Raw genomic sequence first — 23,993 nt, forward strand, 5'->3', positions numbered from 1 at the left:
AAGGTCAAAAAAAAAAAAAAATAGGGGGCCGGGAGTTTGGCCTAGTGGTTAAAGTGCTTGCCTAGCATGCACAAAGACCCGGGTTCCATTCCTTGGTACCACATATATAGAAAAAGCCAGAAGTGGTGCTGAGGCTCAAGTGGTAGAGTTGTAGCCTTGAGAAAGTCCAAGGACAGTGCTCAGGCCCTAAGCTCAAGCCCAGGACTGGCAAAACATAGGGAAAGTAAATGTATATAAAGACAGACAATAGAAGAAAGGGAACAGTTGACTCCCACCAGCACCAGACTCTATTGAAGCTTTGAAGATGCCCTAGCAACAGAACAATTCCCAGAGTTCCTATAGAGGCTGTAGGAACTGAGGAAATTTCCAGAGTTCCTATAGAGGCTTTAGGAACTGAGGAGAGGGGAGGGCTTGGAGGACAGTCATAATAATACTCCAACACTGCAAAGTAGTTTTACAAAGCACACTTTCATCTATACAATACTGTGAACAGTAATTAACATTTGCATAACACTGTAACATTTTAACAGTCCTTTTATAGTTTTTATCTTCTTAATTATTATCCTGATTTTAGTCTTGAGAAAACTCCAATTCAGAATTACAGAACAGCTTATCTAGTAAGGGAAAGAAAGACATAGAATTCAAACTCAGGCCTTTTGAGTCATTGTCCAGCATTCCCATTTACATCAACATAATCTCAGAGAGTCAGCAGTCACTCAATCTTCTAAAAGTGGCCTCAGCTAAATGAAGAAAACTTCATATTCTCTACTTGAAGTTCTCATCTTTAAGAACCAAATTTCAAGCACTAGTGACACATGCTTATAATCCTAGCTAGTCAGGAGGCTGAAATCCAAAAGATCTTGATTTGAAAGAAGTGTCTGCTAGACTATATTGACAAAATAAACTCTACTCTGAAAGCTTGCTGTTTCATTCAATCGCATGAACATTCATTGGGTTTTTCTATGTATAAGTTGCTATAAATAACACGAAGATGAGCAAGGTAGACCCATAATGTCAAGGAACTCACTTGCTAGGTAAAGAGATAAAGTATTAAAATAAGTCCTGTAAACATATAAAAAACATTATAAATCCTTCCCCCAAAAAGCTGGTTTTATGAAGTATTTTGTAATACAAAGGAGAAGGGGAAGATGAACATTGCTTCATAAAGGATGAGCTTCACTGAAGAAGCCACTGAATTTTATCAGAGGAAACTGAAATTACAGACTCCAAAACAAAAAACTTGAGCAATGGCAGAGATAAGAAAAGTACAGAGGAGTTCTCTTGTGATAATCAGTGATACCATTTCATTAAAGGAAAAGGACATGAAAGAAAACGAGATGTGAGGTTTTGACATCCTCTGCACCAGCCTATCAGTGTCACATACCAGGTGTCTTCTGACATTGTCACCCACTTCAGAGTTTAGCACATGTTTGGCTGCGCTGCCCAACACCTGACCTTCACAGCTGCTTAACCTCTTCCATGTCCACTACTTAACCTAAATCAGCTTAATTCCAACAGCAATACCTGGAATTTAGTACTATTTATAAAAGAGATACATACAAAATATTAAACTCATTGAAAAATTATACTATACCAGAGCTAACTCTCTCCACCCATCCCCTTTTTGACTGTCTTTGATTTGATGAAGACTTCCTGCCCACTCACCTCACCTCCCAGATCTTGTTCCTTCCTTCTGTGTCCTGCCCTCTGTGCTTCTCAGGTAAACTACCTTCTCACTCACCTCACCCTTTGTTTACAGCCTTCTGTATACCCCTAGCCCTAAATCCATTCCATTAGCTTTTTTTCTTTCATCTGATTGGTAGACTTGAAAGCCCATCTGGAAAAAAAAATCTATATAATGGCATACTCACATAGTCATGAAGCTTACAAATCACAGCAAAATTGTAGCTTTCTGAGTACTTACAACACTCAGCCATTCTGGGTCTCTTTTCCATTGCTTCTAAGGCCACATATCCTCAGTAGATTCCTTCTCAATACCTCTGCCACCTCTGCCCTACTCAGTTCCTGGCCCCAGCCAGGGAGAACACTTTTCAGTAGCCCATCCAGATCTATAGTCTAGTCCCTCCTGCTCTGTTGCTCTATTGAAGAATGGAACACATTTATATCCTTTTATACCTGTGCATTTGACTTCTCATCTTAATAACAACTTCTCTACAGACTGGAAACATGCTTAAGCTTCTCCTATATACTTTTAAAACCTGTATACTTTTTTAATGTTTTTAATATCTTTTTTTTGGCCAGTCCTGGGGCTTGAAGTCAGGGCCTGAGCACTGTCCTTGGGCTTTCCTTAAGGCAAGAGCTTGAGCCACAGCCCCACTTCCAACTTTTTCTATGTATGTGGTACCTAGGAATCAAACCTGGGTCTTCATGCATGCTAGGCAAGCACTCTACCACTAGGCCAAACTCCCAGCCCTAAAACCTCTATACTTTTAAACCTCCCAGATCCTGTCTGCACTCCAGCTCTATTCTCTCCTTTTGCATATATATGTGTGTGTATATATATGTGTGTGTGTGTGTGTGTATATATATATATATATATATATATACATAAGTAGGGGTATATATACATGTGTGTATATGTGTATGTTATATATGTGTGTGTGCATATATATATATATATAGACACACACACACACACACACACACACACACACACACACACACACACACACACATATATGGGTATATGCTCCACTATGTGAGCTAAACCTCCGGCCCTTTTCAGTTTGCACTTTGTTTTTGAGACAGTCTTACTAACTTTGCCTCTCCTGGCCTCCAATACTTGGTCCTCCTTACTCTGCCTCCCAGGTGGCTAGGAGGCAGCCACTACACCCAGTTCCTTTATATTTTCAATTTGATCAAATGCCTAATCCACACTCCCCTTTACCCCATTCTTCATCTTCCATTCTTCCTCAAACCCACTGTTACCTGCCTCTCACTTCACCTTACACTACTGCTCTGCAAAAGTTCTTCAAGGTACAACTGCCAAATGCAGTCAATGTATATCATACATATTGTTCTGTCTCTTTGAAATCTTCCATCTTGTCAACCTCTCCCTTCACCTTAGAAGTCTCTCTTAATGGACTTTGATGACAGAAAGTTCTCTTCCTACTTCCTGATTATCTCTTTCTTCAGTTTTTGTGCCAGTATCAGGGCTTGGACTTAGGGTCTAGGTATAATTCCTTAGCTTTTTTGTTCAAGGCTGGAACTCCATCACTTAAGCCACAGCTTCATTTTCAGCTTTTTGATAGTTATTTGGAGATAAGCTTGTCATAGACTTTCCTGCTCTACCTGGTTTTGAACTGAAATCCTCAGATCTCATCCTCCTGAGTAGCTAGGATTAAAGGTATGAGCCACCAGCACTCAGCTGTCTTTCTTCTTCCTCCTATGCTGGAACATCTTGCTCCACTTACTCTTTAAATACTATTTATTCATCTCATTGAGTTAGGTTGTACACCATCAGAACAGAGCCTTAACTTGCTTTAACTTTCCTCCTAAGGCTTAGACATGTCCGCACATACACAGACCTTCCTCAAAGAACTGTGAATGACTAAATTATAGAATACTGTATGACAAGGGCACCATTTCTACCCTTGAGCAGCTTCCAGTCCAGAAAGGAATTCAATCAAGATAAAAGAAAATGATAAGCTGCGCTTCAGTGGCTCATGCCTGTAATTCTAGCTACTCAGAAGGCTGAGGTCAGAGGATCGGGGTTCAAAGACAGCGTGGGCACTAAAGTCCTTGAGATTCTTATCTCAACCACCAGAAAACTGGAAGTGGCGCTGGGGCTGAAGGGTAGGGCAGTAGCCATAAGCTGAAGAACTCAGGGACAACACCTAGGGACTTGTCCCATGACCACACACACACATGCGCACACAAAAAAAATGATAGCAATGTATGTTAAGAAGTAGGACACATGGAGCTATGGAAGAACACGAGCCAGATACAGGAAGGGATTAATTTCTTCAGCATCCAAGTGTCCCACTTGCCTCAGATTGAAATATCCCAGGCATTTTGGGGTCCCAGAATCCTTGAGCAATAGTCACCAGCATTGAGTGAACTGAGCTAGGAGTCAGTTTAATAGAGGCACAGCAGCTACTCTCCACCTTTGGGCTGATAGAGAACAACCCTGACCTTCCCCTTCCGTGGTGCTGAGCTTTTAAAGGAGAGCACCACACACAAGTGGTCCTATTCACACCAGGAGAACACCACATGCAGGTGTTCATTACCACAAGGACTGCACCATACACAGGTGGTCAAGCAGCTTAAGTTTACCAAAAAGCAAAACCAGAATTAGACAGCTAATCCTGAGAGGTTACTACAAGATCCAATAGGATCGGTATTGAGCCATGATCTTGCCCTAACTTCCCCCTCCACAACATCTCTTTTCATGACTTTGTTCAAGTCACCTCATGCAAATCTTAGCCTTTCGGTCCTGAAGATTATACTTTTAGCAAAGAGTCTTGAGAAAGCCCAAGGACAGTGCCCTGGCTCTAGGACTGGCAAAAAAAATAAAAATAAAAATAAATAAAGTTAATTAAAAGTCATTAAGGGTCAAGAGTTTGGCCTAGTGGTAGAGTGCCTGCCTAGCATGCACAAAGCCCTGGGTTGGGTTGGATTCCTTGGTACCACATACACAGAAAAAGCCAGAAGTGGCTCTGTGACTCAAGTGGTACAGTGCTAGCCTTGAGCTGAAGAGCTCAGGGACAGCATCCAGGCCCAGAGTTCAAGCTCCACGCTGACAAAAAAAAGAAAGAAAGAAAGAAAAAAGAAAAAGTCATTAAGCAATACAGATTCTAACAAATTTGGATTTCACATAAAGGCATTGGGTAGTCATTTTATTAGTTTCTTTTGTGATATTTTAAAGTAAGCAATAATCACAGGAAAAAAAAATACATCTTCAACAGCCAATAGAGGGCAATGGGTGCAGTCAGAAAACTGGGAGGAAGAGGACATAAGATCTAGAGTAGAACAATATAAGTGGGAATAGGATAATGAGGGATGGATACAAGAGAAAGAGAGGGGAAGGAAGAAGGAGAGGGAGGGGGTAAGAGGCAAAAGGGAGGGAGAAAGGAATGAGTAGAAAAGAGAATGAGAAAGGAGAGAGAAAAAAAGGGAGGAAGAGAGAAAAAGTGCAAATAAAACTAATATCACTTGGCACATTTATCATGGGAAAAGTAAGAAAAGCATTCAGAATGACAAATATAGCTCTAATGTTCCCAAGTAGGCAAAAATGGAAGAACAAACACAACCACTGGCCCAAATGGAGAAGCTGGGAGATAAACAAGTAGTTTAGGAAAAATGAATTGTTTCTTGAATTCTGAATCACAGGTAGGGCTATCTCATGGATTTCTAAGAAAGCAACAGAAATTGTAGATCCGGAGCAGATGAAAGCATAGAACAAAGTGGGGTGAGGTTGACTCAGGCCTGTAATCTTAGCTACTCAGGAGGCTGAGATCTGAGGATCAAGGTTCAAAGCCAGCCCAGACACTAAAGTCCATGAGACTCTTATCTCCAATTACCCCAGAAAACCTGAAGTGGGTCTGTGGCTCAAGGGGTAGGGCAGTAGCCTTGCTGTCACAGAGGTATTAAGGAGCAAGTCACAAAGGCTGTGCTCAGCAGCCCATTATCTTTGGCTAACATCTCCTCTGCAGCTTTTGAAACCCCAAAGCCATTATTTTATGTGACATACACAACAATCCTAAGAACTAGAAAAGGCAACCTGATCTAAAATAGCATAGAGCAACTGAGTGGAGGGCCTTGTCCAAAATATCGCAATGCAGTTATAGACCTAAGATCAGAACCAAGAGCTTCTGATTCCTTTTTTTTCTCATATATTTTTATTGTAATTATAAGAAGGGTTACATTATATTTGCCAGATAGGAGGTGCATTAATTCACATACATTGATACCCTTTCTCATGTCTTGGTCCTCATTTCCCTCTCTTCCCCCCCCCCCCCCCCCCCCCCCCCCCCCCCCCCGCCCCAGCTTCTGATTCTTAACACGAAATTGCATGCAGGCAAATGCTCAGAGAAATTTTTAATTGCAATTAAAATGGTTCAGCTAAGTGAGTTTTATCTTTATAACTATTGTCAATGTAAAGCTTGAGAGAAACACCATGTTAGTGGCTCATGCCACCAATCCAAGCTATTCAGGAGGCTGAGATCTAAGGATGGTGTTCAAAGGCAGCCAAGAGAGGAACATTTGTGAGATTCCAATTGGCTCCAGTCACCATTTGACTACCAGAAGACCGGAAGTGGAGCTATGTCTAATGCGATGGAGCACTAGCGAGCCTTGAACCAAAGGGCTCAGGAATTCACGAGCCCTATGACTGACCAAAAAAGAAAAAAGAAAAAAAAAAAAGCTTGAGAGAAGGGCTGGCAATAGCCACCATAGCCCACACTCACTCAAGTCCTAACACTGTTGCTTTTTTGTGTGTTTTAAAGAGGAACCTCTACTTATCTGAACTGCATAGGGAGTTCATACATGAAAAAGGTCCACAGACATGGTCAGGCTTCCCTAAAATACCTATGAAACATTCCTAATTCTGAAAAGCCAACCATCTTCAACGTTAGCACACCAGGAAATGGAGCGGTTAGTTAAGTCTCGGGAGAGGGTTAGTTTTAAGGCTAAGCCCGGTGAGCGGGCGGGCGGGCGGGAGGGGGCGGTCTGAGTCAGGCTTGAGCAACCCGGGCCTGCGGGCGTGGCGGCCGGCGGGGACGGGCAGGGCAGGACTCCACACGCCGGGCGCACAGCACACCGCCGCTCCCAGCCGCCGCAGCCACACAGCTACCGCCTGCAGCCGTCCGGGCCTCGCTCCACTCCAACTCGGTAAGCCTAACTTTTAAATCGTTTTCTCCTTCTTAAATGCGAAGGGGAGTGGGAGCGGAGGGCTGCGGGAACGACCCAGCCGGACAGCAGGCTTTATCTTTGACTTGAGTGCGGACGTGGCGGGAGACAAATCAGGAAAACGAAATCTGGGGGAGGCAATTAGACCACGGAGGTTGGAAGGACGAACCCTAAAATTACAGCTGTAGAAATAGCCCAGGGGGGTGAGGGGGTGGTAACCTGGGGTTCTTTTTGTCGTCCCCGCATAGATTAGGTCGGAGGCTGGGGCCGGGCCGGCGGGGCGAGGCCACCCGAGACTGCTGGCCCGCCGGGCGCCCTGGCGGGGTGGGGCCGGCTGGACTTCCCGCTTCCATCCGTGCTTCTTGGGCCCGGAGAGAAGAGAGTGGCTGGGATCTTAGTTGCCCCCCCTTTTTCTGAATCCCTCTCCCCTGCCTCTGAACCACCGCCCCACTCACCCCCCCCCCACCCCAGCCCAAGGCGAAGGAAGCCTGGGGGAAACAAAGTTGGGAGCTGGAATTGCGGGAGGCAGCAAAAGAGAAAGGGAACATTGGAGAACTTAATCGCCTGGGTCCTGGGGGGGGGGGGGGACCCGAGTTTTGGTAAGCAACCGGCAAAAGGCCAAGACACACTAAAGAAGACACAGAAACTAAAGGCTGCAACCACCAGCCAGAATGTGGGGGGAGCGCCCCGTCCCTGCCCCCTCCTCCACTCCCCTTCCCTTTGCTTCCTTCTTTTGAGCAACTCACTCCCATCACCCATTTTTTCCCCCTTCTCTGCTCCTGCCATTTCCCACGTTGTACCCTTTCCTGTTAATTCGCCCCTAGATCTACCTCAGTGAAGGGGGTCAACATGCCTCTATCATTTTGCCAGATGAGGTTTCTGTACAGCCCAAAAGCTAAGAATGCACTTTCCTTAAGTGGTTGATAGACAATCAAAAGAAGAATGATACTTCGTGGCACATGAAAATTTCATGAAAGGCAAACCATATATAAAGTTTTATAGGCACAGCCACACCCATTGGCTTACTCACTGCCCTTGTGGCTTGGCTACAACAGCGAATTGACAGAGACCATATGAAACACAAAGTACTGAAATATTTACAGCTGTCCAAAAAAAAAAAACCTTGCTAACTCCTGCTTTACTGTAGTAATCTATATCCCCTCCTACTTACCCTGTTTTCTCCAAGCAAAATGGAACTCTCTCTGTCACTTGTCTTGTGGAATGGTGAGCAGGTGGGAGTCCCAGCACCGATATATTATGAAGACATAGAATGACTGAAGCAGGTGGAGGAGACCATGAATTCCTGGGGAAAGAAGAGTGCTGGTTATGGATGGAACTGTTAATAGCCTGGGCTTTCTTTCTTTAGCTTATTTTTTATGTATACAACACCATGTAGATATATACATGCATACACACATATGCATCTATAGAGAGTTATATATTGCTTTCTCAGATGTTGGTATGTGCCTTGCATTTTTTTCAAATTATTTCACAGTATAGGTTTATTATATTTTTTCATCTCCACCATGTAAAACTCCAAGGGTGCAATGAGATGTGACAAACTCTGGTCCTCTTTCCTTTTGCTACTCTTCCACCATGGGAAAAGCTTTCTAATCTCTGGGCTTCCTCAGGAACTGGCTCCAAAGTTCCCTTAAACTCTTCAAATTACAGTTCCATTTCATTGATTTGGTAATTGTGTTTCTTTTGCTTTGGAGAACTGCCTCTGGGGCCAGAAATTTTAATTTCCTGGGGCAGAAAGATTTTCATTTTCTCCTTGAGTCTAACAGCAACAGTTTTCAAGAGGAAAAGAAATTAAAATAGATTGTAGTCAGTATTAATGTTGAAAATAAAAAAATAGCAAAATGGCACTTTTAAAATCAAGTCTATCTGAGTTCTTCAAGAAAATGGGGAAGCAGCTGTAGGTATAAATGGGGAAGCAGCTGTAGGTATAAGAAAACGGTCACAAAGCTGGAACCAGCCTGGAACCTTCTCCCCAGTCTGATGTGCTCCTCATAGCCAGCCTTCCTCTCTTCTTCTGACATACATAAGACAGTGAGATTTTAGTTCTGATAAGAAGGGCATGTTGTGTAAACACATCGGTTCCTAGGATGTGGTGTTTTGTTTTCCTCCCAGTCCTGCCTACCAACACTTTTTGTTTGCTTAAGTAAAAATTCTCTTTAGGGGAAAAAATTCTCCAACATTGTGACTATTAGAAAGTGGTCCATCTCCAGAAGTCACAAAGGCTCTAAAAACTCCAAGATACAAAGAGTAGATGAAGCTCAGTAGGCTGATAAATCACTTAAAAAGTCAGAAAGGAGGAAAGGCCAGCTGGATGGAGACTAGCCACTGTGTAGTAAAGGACACAGGGCAATTCTTAGCACATGTAAGCCTCCTGATCTAGGATCCAGGAAGTCTATCCTAAGGAGAAATTAAAGACTAAACAGTAGGTTGCAGATGTCATCATTCAAACATAAATCATTGTTAATGTTCAAGAGGTAAAGCTTCTAGAGGAAGGGTGTGGCCCAGCAGGGTCCCAGAAATCCTGCATTTGCTGCTCTTAACCACCAGAGGGAGCTCAATGGCTCCTCACTTCTCTCCTGGCAGGCCACCCCCTCCCCCCCCACACACACACTCTGCCTAATATAATTTTCTTAAGGAATCTGCTATGAAAAAAAGCATCCCAGCACAAGATTTAAATCTACTTCTCAATTCTGTTGCAGCCATACCTGTGGCTCTGTTCTGTAGCTAGTCTGTCCACCCACCATTCCTGTGAGAATTCCAGTGGCATTTGGAAGTGAAAAAAGCAGGCTAGGGTCTACAGAAAAGACCCTACAGGTCCAGATTCTAGAGGCAGCTCTGCAGTGCTGCATCTCTTCCCATGCTCTAGTTTATGCACATGTAAAATGAATGGTTCCTAACCCTCAAATATGCAGAGTACTTTCATTGTTCTTTTGACATAAGGTCTCACTATGAAACCCATATCCCAAGCTGGAGTGGAGGATGGAATTTGAGATCCTCCTGTCTCAGCCTGCCTGAGTGCTAGGATCATATGCATATGCAACCATGCTGGGCTTGAAATATGCTTTGAATGCCTAAAATGTTCTCATCTTCCATCCCATCAACAATGACAGCTATGCTTCTAGTTTTATTCCAGAAAGTACATGAATATCAGTTTAGTATTATTTTTCAAAAGAACTGCAATTTCATGCTTCACAGAACACCCTACACATTAATAGAAAGTTGGAGACAAATCAATCTCTAGCTAATGCTTGATACATATTTGTGGATATATATAGTTATAGCTATATTTGCCCACACCTTCTGAAAACATCAGTAATCCTTACTATAATCTAGACAATCAATTGCTTTCAAGCACTCTCTATGTGCCTTCACTATTTCACCTATAGCAGATAGATACATGAGACGTATGAGAAAGTTCACAGAAAGTGACTTTCTATGTTAGTCTTGGACCCATCAACCCCTGAAAAATGATCCAGCCTCTTATGAAACTGCTCCAACTCAAAAGGAAGTAAGATTCTCTGGCATGTTCTCTAACATTTAGTTCTTGTTATCTTTCTCTTGTGTGATCCCTACATTTGTTTTTGTGTTTGTGGCTTGTTTTTTTTTTCCAAGGGAAAAAAATGTCTGGACCTACAGAGACTGAGCGATGCATCGAGTCCCTGATTGCTATTTTCCAGAAGTATGCTGGAAAGGATGGAAACAACGCAACTCTGTCCAAGACGGAGTTCCTCAGGTTCATGAATTCAGAACTGGCTTCCTTTACAAAGGTACTAGTCCCAGAATTCACAGTGCACAGTCCCCGGTATGAAACATGGCCAGGAATAAAGGGTTAGCAGCTTACTTCCCACACTTCTGCCCCCTTCTCATTCACTCCAAACAAGCTGATCCATAGAGCAGCGCAGGCTGAGCCCCCTGAGCCTTAGGGATGCTCTGAATGACTATTATAGGACTTTGTCTTGGGGCCAGAAGTATGGCCTAGTAGTAGAGTGCTTGCCTAGCATACACGAAGCCCTGGGTTCTAGTCCTTATTACTACATACATAGAAAAAAAGCCAGAAGTGGTGCTGTGGCACTAATAGAATGCTAGTCTTGAGAAAGCCCAAGGATATGCCCAGGCTCTGAATTCAAGCACCAGGACTGGCCGCCCTCCCCCCAAAAATGTGGCTTAAAGATCACAGTGTGCAAACTGCATGAGTTAGGGAATGGTGAATGATGTTTATATAAAATAAGAGGCTGTTTCCACATGTAGAAAATGGGGATACTGTTAACTCTCTTATTTATACTTTATACTCAGTATGGCAGCATATTTGAAAGCATTTTAGACAATGTGACATAAGCATCCTCGTTATTATCTTTGCAGAACCAGAAGGACCCTGGTGTCCTTGACCGCATGATGAAGAAGCTGGACCTCAACGCTGATGGTCAGCTAAGTTTCCAAGAGTTTCTTAATCTTATTGGCGGCTTAGCCCTAGCTTGCCATGACAGCTTCCTCCAGAGCCGTCATTAGAAGCATATCTGAGCATCCACGGGCCTGGCATCAGACCTTTGTGTTCCCCTCATGCCACTGAATTGTCACGTCCTTCTCCCAGCCCTCATTTACCTCAAGCCTAATACACCTACCACACTGTGTAGATCACTCCTGGTGGCAATAATAAAACACTTTTAAAATTACATTGACGAATCAGTAAATTTGTGCAAGGGAGAGTGGAGTATAGGAGGGATGTAAATTAGATCAATGGAAGTCATTACGGGTAGTAATTGGCAGTAGTAAACAGTACAAATGCCTCTGGGTTGTGTACATCATCATGACTAAGTAAGATTTATGCTGGGCCCCAGTGGCTTACACCTGTAATTCTAGCCACTGAAGAGACTGAGATCTGAGGGCTGTGGTTCGAAGCCATTACTGGCAGAAAAGATCCCATGAGATTCTTCTCTCCAATTAAGCACTCAAAAACTCAAAGTAGAACTGTGGCTCAAAGTGGTAAAGCACTAACTTTGAGCAAAAGAGCTCAGAGACAGTGCCCAGGCTCTGAGTTCAACCCCTAAAACTGACCAAAAGAGAGAGGGGGGGGGGAGAGAGGAGAGAGGAGAAAGGAGAGAGGAGAGAGAAGAGAGAAGAGAGAGAGAAAGAGACAGAGAGAGGGAGGGAGGGAGGGAGAGAGAGAGAGAGAGAAAGAGACAGAGAGAGAGGGAGGGAGGGAGGAGAGAGAGAGAGAGAGAAGTTTTGAGACCAAGACATGCAGTACATTATAGAGAGTGAGACCACTATTTCCCTGTAAACAGTTTCTCCTGGGAGAAGTAGAAAATATGAGAGTTTGGCCTAGTGGTAGAGTGCTTGCCTAGCATGCACAAAGACCCAGGTTTCATTCCTCAGTACCACATATATAGAAAAGGCTGGAAGTGGTGCTGAGGCTCAAGTGGTAGAGCTCTAGCCTTGAGAAAGTCCAAGGACAGTGCTCAGGCCCTGAGCTCAAGCCCAAGACTGGCAGAGAGAGAGAGAGCGAGAGAGAGGGCATTTTTTTTGCTGTGTTTATGAATGCAGACATGAAATGTAACATTAAAGTATATAGTTCAGTGGTATTAAGTATTTTTCATGTTGTATAAACTTCACCATCATCAGTCTCTATGATTTTCTCTTCCTAAACTAACAGTCTGTATCCACTAAACAACTCCTACATGGTACCTTATTACCTGTAATCCCAGGCAAAAATTAGGAGGATTATAGCCAGCCAAGCAAAAAGTGAGACTCATCTCAAGCAACAAGTCTGGTGTGGTAGTACAAACCTGTCATCCCTTCTACACAGAAGAGAAAAATAGGATGATAGTTCATGACAGCCCAAATAAAAACATGAGATCCCATTTGAAAAGAAAGTAAAAACGGGAATATAGCTCAAGCAGTATGTCTACCTAGCAAGTGTAAGACCTTAGTTCAAATCCAAAAGAAAGAAAAAAGGAGCCAGGCACCAGTGGCTCATATCTGTTATCTTAGCTACTCAAGGCCTCTGAGATCTGACGATGGAAGTTGGAAGCCAACCCAGGCAGGAAAGTCCATGAGACTCTTTACGCCAATTAATCACCAGAAAGCCAGAAGTGGAGCCAGTGGTAGAGCTCTAGCCCTGCACACAAAAGTTTAGAGATGGTACCCAGGCTCTAAGTTCAAGCCTCAGGACTGGTACCAAAAAAAAAAAGAAGAAGAAGGGACGATGATGACAAAGGAGAAGGAGACGAAGGAGAAGGAGAAAGGAAAAGAAGGAGGATATGGGTGGAGGGGGAAGAGGAGAAGGAAGAAGAAGTAAGGAAGAAGTAAGGAAGTTTCCGTTCTCTCATTTCCTACCCTGTGAAAAACATTCCACATTCTGCCTTTATCAAATTGATAGCTCTACATAACTCATAGAGAAATCACAGTGTTTTTCCTTTTGTTACTGGCTTTTTACTTAGCATGATGTCCTGGATGAATGAACATGTTATAATGTAATACAGGATTTCCTTTTTAAGGCAGAATAATATTCCATTACATCATTTGTGCAACTATTTTAAAAATGCCCAAGATTAAACAGTTTAAAAAGATCAGAAATTTCTTGCTTGCTGTTGTAGAGTCTGGGAAGTCCAGGATCAAAGTGCTAGCCTGTTGATTGCCTGGAAAGGAACTTTTCATCTTTTCCAAGATGGTCCCTAGAATCCTTGCATTCTCTGGAGCTGAGGCATATTATTCTTAGATGGGAGGTGCAGAAGATAGGAAATCACTTCCAGACTTTTTTATTTTTTATTTTTTTTTATTTATTTATTTATTTATTTATTTATTTATTTATTTATTTATTATTACTTTTTGCCAGTTCTGGGCTTGAGCTCACAGCCTGAGCACTGTCCTTGGACTTTCTCAAGGCTAGAGCTCTACCACTTGAGCGTCAGCACCACTTCAAGCTTTTTTTCTATGTATGTGGGACCAAGGAATAGAACTCAGGTCTTCATGCATGCCAGGCAAGCACTCTACCACTAGGCCAAACTCCCAGCCCATTCCAGACTTTTTTAGAGTGACATTTTTTCATAAAGGCAAAGTCTTCATTATCTGAATACCTCCCATAAGGCTCCAGCTCCAAACACTGTTATGGGGCACATCACATCAGGGAAATGGAAACCTATGCTATAAAAGGAGGCCTAACTCACCGCCCAGTGCTCATTCCCTGGTCTTGGGACCGAATCTGGCTGAGATGGTGCCTGCTCTCTGGTTGGAAGGCGTGGCTGTAGTTTGTGAAAGTAAGGCTACCTCTGGGATCGAACCCTTCCCTCTGAGGTAGCACATGCATCCTATGTTAGCTGAATAGACTTCCTCAATGAGAGTACCTCCCCTGCCCTGCCCACCTTTGTGCTGATAGGCTCCTGTATCCTATGTTAGCTGAATGAACTTCCTCAATAAAGGGAGCTCATGCCTTGACGGGTCTCCCTGATGCATCTGATTGTCCTCCATCAAGGGAGGGCTGGGTTTGGGTGGTCAGTTGGCCCTCTCCTTTCTCAGCTTTTCCTAGTCGGGAGTGTTCTCTCTATCCTTCCTGCAGGTAGGGAGGGACTGAGGACTAAAACCCTCGACACAATGTTACACTGGTATTTACTTTTAACCTGTGGATTTGGTAACACACAGTGTGTATCTACTATGTTTTATGTGTTCATCTGACATTCCTGAATCTCTGGATGGCCTCCACTTTTTGGTTATTGTGAATATTAGCCCTATAGATATGGGTATAAAAATATTTGTTTAATCTCTGTTTTCAATTCCTTCGAGAATATAACCCAAAAGTGGAATTGCCAAATCACACACAATTCTATTTTCAAGTTTTAAGGAAGCCATACTGTTTTCCACAGTCCCTATACCATTGAACCCACCAGCAGTGCACCAGAGCTGCAGTTCCACCCCTCCCACCCTCATCACCACTTCACCACTACTTGTCTTTTTGTGTAGGGGGGCGGGGGGGGGGGGGGGGGGGGGAGGTCATGAGACTTGAACTCTGGGCCTGGGAGTTGTCTCTGAGCTCTTCAGTCAAGACTATGGCTTCCCCTTGAGCCAAGCCCCACTTCCATTTTCTAGAGGTTAATTGGAGATAAGTGTCTCAGGTCTTTTTGTGCCCGGGCTGCCTTTGAACCCTGCTCCTCACATCTCAGCACCTGAGTAGCTAGGATTTCAGGGGTGAGCCACCATGTCTGGCTTCAACTTGCCATTTTTAAGGCTATCTTTCCAGGCAATGTTGACTCACACCTGTTACTAGCTAGTCAGGAAACTAAGTCTGTAAGACTCTTATCTATTATTAACCACCAAAAAGAGGGAAGTGGAGATGTGGTTCAAGTGGTTGAGCATAGCCTGTGAGCAAAAATGCTCAGGGACAGCTCAAGCCCCAAGACTGGCAAAACAAAGCAAAACACAAAGCCACCTTAATTGAGGTAAAGTGATATCTCATTGGGGTTTTGATTTGCATGTTTCTGATGATAAGAGATCTTAAGTATCATTTCCTATATTTATTGGTCATTTGTATAGCTTCTCAGGAAAAATATGAATTCAGGACTGTTGTCCATTGTTTTTCTTTTTCGTGTGTGTGTGTGTGTGTGTGTGTGTGTGTGTGTGTGTGTGTGTGTGTGTGTGTTGGTTTTGGGGCTTGATGTCCATTGTTTCTCAAGGTTTGGGTATGTGCCCAGGGCCACAGACATGCTAGATAATACATTTACCACTGAATTCAATCTCTAGCCCCACTTTGCCCAATTTCTGTTCAGCTTTTGTCTCTGTCATTTTATTGATCTGTAACAGTCCTTTATACGCCTAAGATCTTAAGCCTTTATCATATATATAACCTGTAACTATTTTTTTCCATTTTATGGGTGACATTTTCATTTATTTATAGCATCACTTGAAAAATAGCTTTTAACCTTAATGAAAACCAGTTGATTTTTTTTTCTTTTATTGCCTGTGCTTTTGGTATGACATCCAAGAAATAATTGTTAATCAATATACATTTTTTTTTTGCCAGTCAAGGGGCTTGAACTCAGGGCCAGGACACTGTCCTTGGACACTTTTTGCTCAAAGCTAGCTCCCTGCCACTTGAGCCACAGGACCACTTCCGGATTTTTTTGTGTATGTGATACAAAGGAATCAACCCAGGGTTTCATGCATGCTAGGCAAGCACTCTACCACCAGGCCAAACTCTAGGCCAATACACAATTGTTTAAGAACAAATCAAACAAGTATTTATTCTTTTGATGAAGATCTAGGCAACAATGGTAGAATTTCTGTTGAGACTAGGATAGAACAGATTCAGAAAGCCCTTTCCTACTACAAATAATATTGCATAATAGATCCCCTCCAAAAATATTAAAAATACTTTATCAGATAAAAGGCAAAAAGATATCTGGGTGCCAGGGGCTCATGCCTATAATCCTAGCTACTCAGGAGGCTGAAATCTGAGGATCATGGTTCAGAGCCAGCCCAGGCATGAAAGTCCATGAGATTCTTATCTCAGTTAACCACAAGAAAATGGGAAGTGGCACTGTGGCTCAAGTGATAGAGAGCTACTCTTAAGCTGAAAAGCTCAGGGACAATGCCCAGGCCCAGAGTTCAAACCCATGACCAAAAAAAAAAAAAAAAATATATATATATATATATATATATATATATATATATATATATATATATATGAGCTACAATAAACTTGGCTGGGCATTGGTGACTTATGCCTACTCAGGATGCTAATATCTAAGGGTCCGTGGTACAAAGCCAGACCAGGCAAGAAAACCCATGAGGCTTTTAGCTCAGAAAAAGCCTGAAGTGGCGCAGAGCTTCAAGTGGTATAATGTTAACCCTGAGAAAAAGGATCCCAGGGACAGGGTCCAGGACCCAGGCCAGAGTTCAAGCCCCAGAACAGGCAAAAATAAACAAAGAAAAATTGTAGCAGTCACAGTGTTTCAGCATTGAGCACAGAGCCCACCTTGTAGGAGGAGGTGAGTTCTTAACTATGGGAGACCCCTGCTAAAGGATTTTCCCTGTCAGTGGTAGAACCTAGAAAACTTAATCCACCATCTAGAAACAGGACTCAAAATTAGTTCCAAGAGGGAGAGGGAAGATAAAATCATCCAAAAGAAACTGGAACACTGCTCTTGAATTTCAAATATATACTGCTCCCTACCAAATCCCCAGTCCAAGAAATCCACTAAAACCTCCTTCAGAACAGCAAGTGGCATAAAATGCTAGATGAATGCCAAACTACCTCATGAAGGTGCCTCTTGCCATTTAGAGAACTCCTACAGGTGATAAGACCCATCGAAAGAGGCTCAGAGGCCAACATTACACAGCATGAGGGATGATGTATACATGCAATGGACCACAGACCACATACACTTAAGAAAGAAAAAGATCAGAAAAGACTTCATCATAAATACAGCTAAAAGTCTAATACTAAGAGAATACTTAGAGAGTAAATATATATATATATGAAAAATGCTATGAAATTCTATTAATAATCATGAATATTTTAAGGGACCCTAAAACTGTTAGCTCCACCCCCCCAATTATACTGGCCAAGCTCCAGTGATAAGGGGGAGAAACTGGGCCAGTTCCACTATACCCCAGGAAGACCTGGGTGACTCACTACACCCACCTCACAATGACCCTACTGTACTGTCCAGGAAGCTGGTGAAAGATGTAATGGGAATTCAGGCAGAGATGGGAGGACCACACCTACCATCAATCCTGCTTTGTCTCTGGCTTTCTAATCTCCTAAATCTCTCTGTCACCACTAAAAGCATTCCTGGATGACAGCAATCAAGGAAGAAGACTGGGAGGCGGGGCAAGTCTGCTCTGGCAGAGAACTGCCTTCTGAACAGCCAAAGTGGCTAGGTGGGCAGGTCACTGTCTCCTTTGTCCCACCCTCCATGGCTGAGCACACAACAGAAGTGAAGAAATGCTTCCATCCCAGGTATACTCCTGACCCTTCACATCATCTATAGGAATGCCAACAAAGATGAGTTCTGAGATGTGTTGCAAGTCCAGTCCATAAGCTGATTAAGTTCTAGCAGAGGAAGGAAATATGGAAAGTTGAGAAAGGTGTAAATGAATAGTAACTAAGCAGCAGAGGTTGTTTCCTAGATGCCAGCTCACCCTCCTATTTCCTCACTATTACACTAAGCTGAGCTGGTCTGCTTTCTGCTCCCTGGAGCAAAAATCACTTTCCCCAGGGAAAGCCTGTTCTCAGCCTTCACCCTCAAAGAAACTGTCAATGGCTCTGCAATTCCCTGACGTCATTTCCTTCTCCCAGAATACCCACACTCGCATATTGTCTTCCTTGTATCTGAAAAAAACACTGGATTCTGGTCCCCAACTTGCCACCAATTAAGTATGTGATCGCTGGCAAATTCTGAATCTCTTCTTCCTTACCTGGAAAACTGAAGATAAATTTTATACAAATGAGTGATTGTTTTTACCTCTTGTCCATTTTCTTCTTTTTATCACAGAAAATAGCTTCAGTACAATAAAACCTGGCTTGAGGGTGTTCAGTGTTATACTTTGAAAGTGAATCACTGTGTTTCTTATTATACAGGGTGAAAGATACTGATCCATTTACCATCTTCTACATGTGGATATCCCGTTTTCCCAACAACACTTACTAAAAACCTTTCTTTGAGGGGGTAACAATGTTCAAAAACTAATGTACTCACTACCTTATGAATATATCTATAACCCCTCTATATGTCACCATGACAATAAGATTTGTTTAATCTTTTTTACCCAGATGCATACACCATCAAGAAAATAAATGACCACAAATGCCAGAAAAATGAGTCATGGGGTTGGGTGGAAAAATAGAACAGATACACTCTTATTCACTGCTGGTGGGGGAAACATAAATTAATCCAGCCACTATGGAAATCAGTAGAGAGTTTCCTCAAAAACTTAAAAATTGAACTGTAATGTGATCCAACTATACCATTTCTGGGCATATTCCCAAAAAAATTAAAGTAGCTTACTACAGAGCCATCTTCTCACCCATACATCCCCCCTTCCTTAGGTGACCTAGTAGGATTTAAAGCCCCTCTGAGCCAAAACCATGTAAGAATTCCTGTGGAATTTGTCTTGGTTCCAAGACAAATCCCTGTCCCCAAGCCTGCAAGCCTTGAGGGAGACAAACATACACAAAGGGGATTCTCTATTCTGTGATAAAGGCCTGGAAATGCTAAGGAGGCTAAGGAACAATACTCAATCCCAGGCGTGGGGAAGCTTCACCACAGAAATGTCTGACCAGAACCTTGAGGCTATCTGGTTCTAAACTGTATCTTCAGCCAGTATGTCTACCTCTAGTTCCCCCTTCCCTGGGTCACTGCCTTCCCTCAGCACCTGCATCCTTGACCAGAATATGACTTCCTCAAATGTAAGGTATGTGTCACATCTGTCTGAGCATTTCCACAACATCCTGCCCAGCCGCTGTTCCAACTTCCCAGCCTAAAGCTCTCATCACCAGACAGATGGCTGAGCCTGGCAGCCACCTGGATCCTAGCCTGCCTATGATGCTAGCAGCCATTGAGGTATTCCCAGCGAAGCTCTTCTCTGATAAGTAACAACTGGGAGAACCAATACCTACATACGCTACTGGCTACCATGTGAGGGGGGGGGGGGAAGAGAGAGAGAGAGAGAGAGAGAGAGAGAGAGAGAGAGAGAGAGAGAGAGAGAGAGAGAGAGAGAGAGAGAGAGAGGTGTAGGTATCACTTTGGCTCAAGTGGTGGAATGCTAACCTTGAGCAAAAGAAGCTCAAGGACAGTGCCCAGGCCCTGAGTTCAAACCCCAGGACTAGAAAAAAATGGCGGGGAGCCTATAGTTCTGAGTTCCTGCTATCATTTGGTCTACCTCAAGTAATACTGACACACACACTACCTCATGTTGAGCTGTTTTGGAACAATCCTCATGTTCTTGCCCAGATTTCTGTTATATTCCTAAGCTGATTTCATTGCTGTTGCTCTACATAAAGACAGGCAAGTGATGGTGGCCAGAGAGCAAGGCAGCTTTTGACCAGGCTAGTCAAGGCTAATTACTATTTTTTAGTAATATATATTCATTGCTCAAAATCATGCATAGTTAGCAGGGCACGGTGGTTCACACCTGTAATCCTAGTTACTCAGGAGATTGAGATATGAGGATCCCGGTTCAAAGCCAGCCCAGGCAATACAAAGCCAAGGGACTCTTATGTCCAATTAATCACTAGAAAACGGGAAGTGGGGCTGTAGCTCAGGAGTAGGGTGTTAGCCTTGAGCTACCCATGCCCAGAGCACCCAGACCCAGAGTTCAAGACCCATGACCCCCCCACACACACACAAATCATGCATTGCTTTAATCTGCCTTTTTTTTTTTTTTTTGCCAATTCTGGGCTTGAGCTCAGGGCTTGATCACTGTTCTTGGGTTTTCTCAAGGCTAAAGCTCTACCACTTCAGTCACAGCACCACCTCTGGCTTTTTCTATGTTTGTGGTACCAAGGAATCAAACCCGGGTCTTTGTGCATGCTAGGCAAGCACTCTACCACCAGGTCAAACTCCAGGCCCTTAATCTGCCTTTTTATAAATTTGTTGTTTTCTGTTTCATTTATGATTGCCATATTTTTTTTTTGCCAGTCCTGGTAAGCTAGCACTCTACCACTTGAGCCACTTCTCTTTCTATGTATGTGGTACTGAGGAGTTGAATCCAGGTCTTTCATGCGTGCTAGGAAAGCACTCTACCAGTAGGCCAAACTACTAGTCCCAATTGTCATTCTTTTTGCTTATTGGAAAAGGAAACGTATGTCTTTACATTTTATTTCTTCATCTGAAAACAGACTTAGCATCTAACTTACAGGGCTTTTATTAGGTTCAAAGGAAGTATAAATAAGCCACAATAAATTATTACTATAATCATAACATCAATCAATTAAAAATATCTATTTGGGCACTGGGTTTTAAACCTAGGGCCAGAGGCATGCTTTATATATATATATATATATATATATATATATATATATATATATATATATATATATATAGCTCTGTCACTGACTTCTGTCTCTATTCCCTGAAAGAATTCCTGAGATGATCATAGAAATAGAACTCTGTAGACTATAACATTACTATTATAACTACTGAAATACATTTTGTATTTATATAATATGACCAATAATGAACATCAAAGATGCCGTACTTATTACCCATCAGTACATCCTCCAATAACTATGCACTTCAGCTTTCAGAATATCTGTGTGCAAAACTGTAGAAATTTACTTTAAAATCAACCAATAAGGGCTGGGAGCATGGCCTAGTGATAGAGTACTTCCCTAGCATGTGGGAAACCCTGGATTTGATTCCTTGGTACCACATATTCAGAAAAATCCGGAAGTGGTGCTGTGGCTCAAGTGGCAGAGTACAGGACAAGTGTCCAAGGACAGTGCCTAGACCCTGAGTTCAAGTCCCAGGACTGGGGGGAAAAAAAAGTTTAAAAAAACTATAGAGTTGGAGAGACATTGGAACTCATAGGCACAGGCAAAAAATTCCTGAACAGAATCCCAAGGTCACAACAGATTGGAGAGAGACTCGAATAAATGGGATTACCTAAAAATAGAAAGTTTCTGCACAGATAAAAGCATAGCCATTAAAGTAGAAAGACAGCCAACCACCTGGGAAAAGATATTTACCAATAATACATCTGACAAATGCTTAATATCCAGTATCTACAGGGAACTCAAGAAACAAATCCCCCTGAAACCCAACAAACCAATCACTAAATGGGCAAGGTAACTAAAGAGAAACTTATCAAAAGAGAAGGTTAAAATGGCAGTAAAGCATATGAGAAAATGCTCATCATCCATGGTCATAAAGAAAATGCAAATAAAAACAACCCTAATATACCACCTTACCCCAACAAGAATGGCCAAGATTTTGAACTCAGACAGATGCTGGCAGGTTTATAGAGAAAAAGGAACCCTACTGTACTGCTGGTGGGATTGTAAACTAGTTCAGCCATTCTGGAAAGCAGTGTGGAGGTTTCTTAAAGAACTGAAAATTAACCTTCCCTATGATCCCGCCATACCACTCCTGGGCATCTATCCTGAACATCATAACCCAAGATATGATAAGGACACCTGCTCAGCTATATTCATCTCTGTACTATTCACAATATCCAGGTGATGGAAACAATCCAGATGCCCTACTGCTGATGAATGGATACAGAAAATGTTGTGTATAATTCTACATAGCCAACTGACAAGATAAAATAATGGCATTTGTAGGGAAGTGATGAATCTAGAGCAAATCATGTTGAGTGAGACAAGTCAAGACCAAAGGAACAAAAGACATAGGGTATCCTTAATATGTGGCTATTAGATCCAAACAGTACAAGAGTGAGGACTCAATATTTGCGTACCCAATGCTATGGACATGGTATTGGAAATATAAACACAATTACATAGACAAAAAATTTATGACTCTATAGACATAATGTTTTATTACATAGATTAATATGTATCTATGATATACAAACCCTCAGCCTAATTTTAATTATGTTCTAAAACCTAAGTGCCAGTGATTGTATATAGAGATTCCCTTCTTGAATACTTATTTGTTAAATACATCATTTGAAATGTGATATAAAAATCAATGTTAATAAATTCTTTAATAAAAATAAATAAAATAAACCAATAAGGCAGGCATTGGTGACTTACACTTGTAATCTTAGCTACTCAGGAGACTGAAAACTGATGACTGAAGTTTGAAGCCAGCCCAGGCAAGAACGATCTTAGATTCTTATCTCCAAAACTACCAAAAGAAAGTAAGAAGTGGGGCTGTTGCTCAGGTGGTAGAGCACTAGCCTTGAGCAAAAGAAGTTCAAGCCCCTGGACAGGCAGGCACACACACACACACACACACACACACACACACACACACACAAAATCAACCAATAAGCCAGATGTCAGCAGCTCACACCCATAGTTCTAGCTACTCAGGAGGCTAATATTTGGAGGAGCACGTTGGAAGACAGCCCATATAGAAAAGGCCATATGACCATTACCTCCAATTAACCAGCAAAAAGACAGAAGTGGTATTTTGGCTCAAGTAGTAGGGTTCCAACCTTAAGTGAAGAGGCTAAATGACAATGCCCAAGTTCTGAGTTCAAGCCCCAGTACTGGTACCAAAATAATAATAATTATTATTATTATAATTAATAATAATAATAAACCACTAAAGCTAGTTGAATTGTATGGCCAAACTGAGGTTTTGGACCATCTAGCACCAAATATAGTTCAACATAACATCTCTATTTTTTATAACTATAAAAAAATAGCATTTGGCTGAGTGCAAAGGCTCACACCTGTAATCCTAGCTACTCAGGAGACTGAGATCTGAGTATCATGGTTCAAAGACAGTCCAGGCACCAAAATCTGTGAGACTCTTATCTCCAATTAACCACTAGAAAACCGGAAGTGGCACTGTGGCTCAAAAGATAGGGCAATAGCCTTGAGCTGAGAGCTCAGAGACAGCACTCAGGCCCAGAGTTCAAGCTCTACAACTGACATAAATAATTAAAAATAGCATCTGTTCACAGAGTATTCTTTTCCCAGCTGATCAGAAATGCTACCAAAGGTATGTGCAAACAAGACAGAGTACAAATCTAACAGACAGTCTCCTCACATCAACTGGATCATCTTTCAAGCCTTATATTCAACCTTCTGGTTTCCTGTCCCTAACTCTAGCTGAGCTACCTAGAAGGAGGCAAACCCCACTGCAGAAGTACTCATTCTGTAACCACCAGAGGGCTCCATAGCCTCTTCTAGAAAGTAAGGATATGCCCATTCTCCATATAATCTGCAGAGGATCCAGCTTCTACCAAATAGGACTGCCCCGGAGCCCCAGACTAGCTGCTGGCTTATTCTGTTGAGGGATCATCCCTCACCAGGCAACCAGCATTTCACAAGAACTTTGAGTCACTGGGGCCTCACCCAGTCAAATTTCTGTTTGCACCCTCCCCAGCCACATTCCAGTATCGTCAATGAACAAAGAGTGTTAGTGACTTAAGTAACTGTTTCCCTTTGACACTGTTTCCAGAATTCTGCCCAGAAC

At 42.5% G+C, this 23,993-nt stretch overlaps 1 protein-coding gene and 1 long non-coding RNA gene across 2 annotated transcripts in view; one reads left to right on the forward strand and one right to left on the reverse strand.

The window, feature by feature from the left end:
* Window positions 1-2,049: 2,049 nt before the first annotated feature.
* Window positions 2,050-23,993, reverse strand: part of LOC150058251 (uncharacterized) — an 81,735-nt gene continuing 59,791 nt past the window's right edge. The window contains exons 3-4 of the long non-coding RNA XR_016536860.1: window positions 8,042-8,173; window positions 2,050-2,099 (exon numbers count right to left, since the gene is read on the reverse strand). This is a non-coding gene — a long non-coding RNA (uncharacterized LOC150058251). The remainder of the gene's footprint in view (window positions 2,100-8,041; window positions 8,174-23,993) is intronic.
* S100a11 (S100 calcium binding protein A11) lies at window positions 6,740-11,563 on the forward strand. The gene is made up of 3 exons (XM_090340982.1): window positions 6,740-6,852; window positions 10,504-10,658; window positions 11,251-11,563. The coding sequence occupies exons 2-3, from the start codon at window positions 10,512-10,514 to the stop codon at window positions 11,395-11,397; spliced, it is 294 nt and encodes a 97-aa protein (XP_090197108.1). The 5' UTR covers window positions 6,740-6,852; window positions 10,504-10,511; the 3' UTR covers window positions 11,398-11,563.

Source organism: Megascapheus bottae, chromosome 10 (genome assembly GCF_031878675.1).
Source record: "Megascapheus bottae isolate mThoBot1 chromosome 10, mThoBot2.hap1, whole genome shotgun sequence".
In the NCBI taxonomy this organism is placed as follows: Eukaryota; Metazoa; Chordata; class Mammalia; order Rodentia; family Geomyidae; genus Megascapheus; species Megascapheus bottae.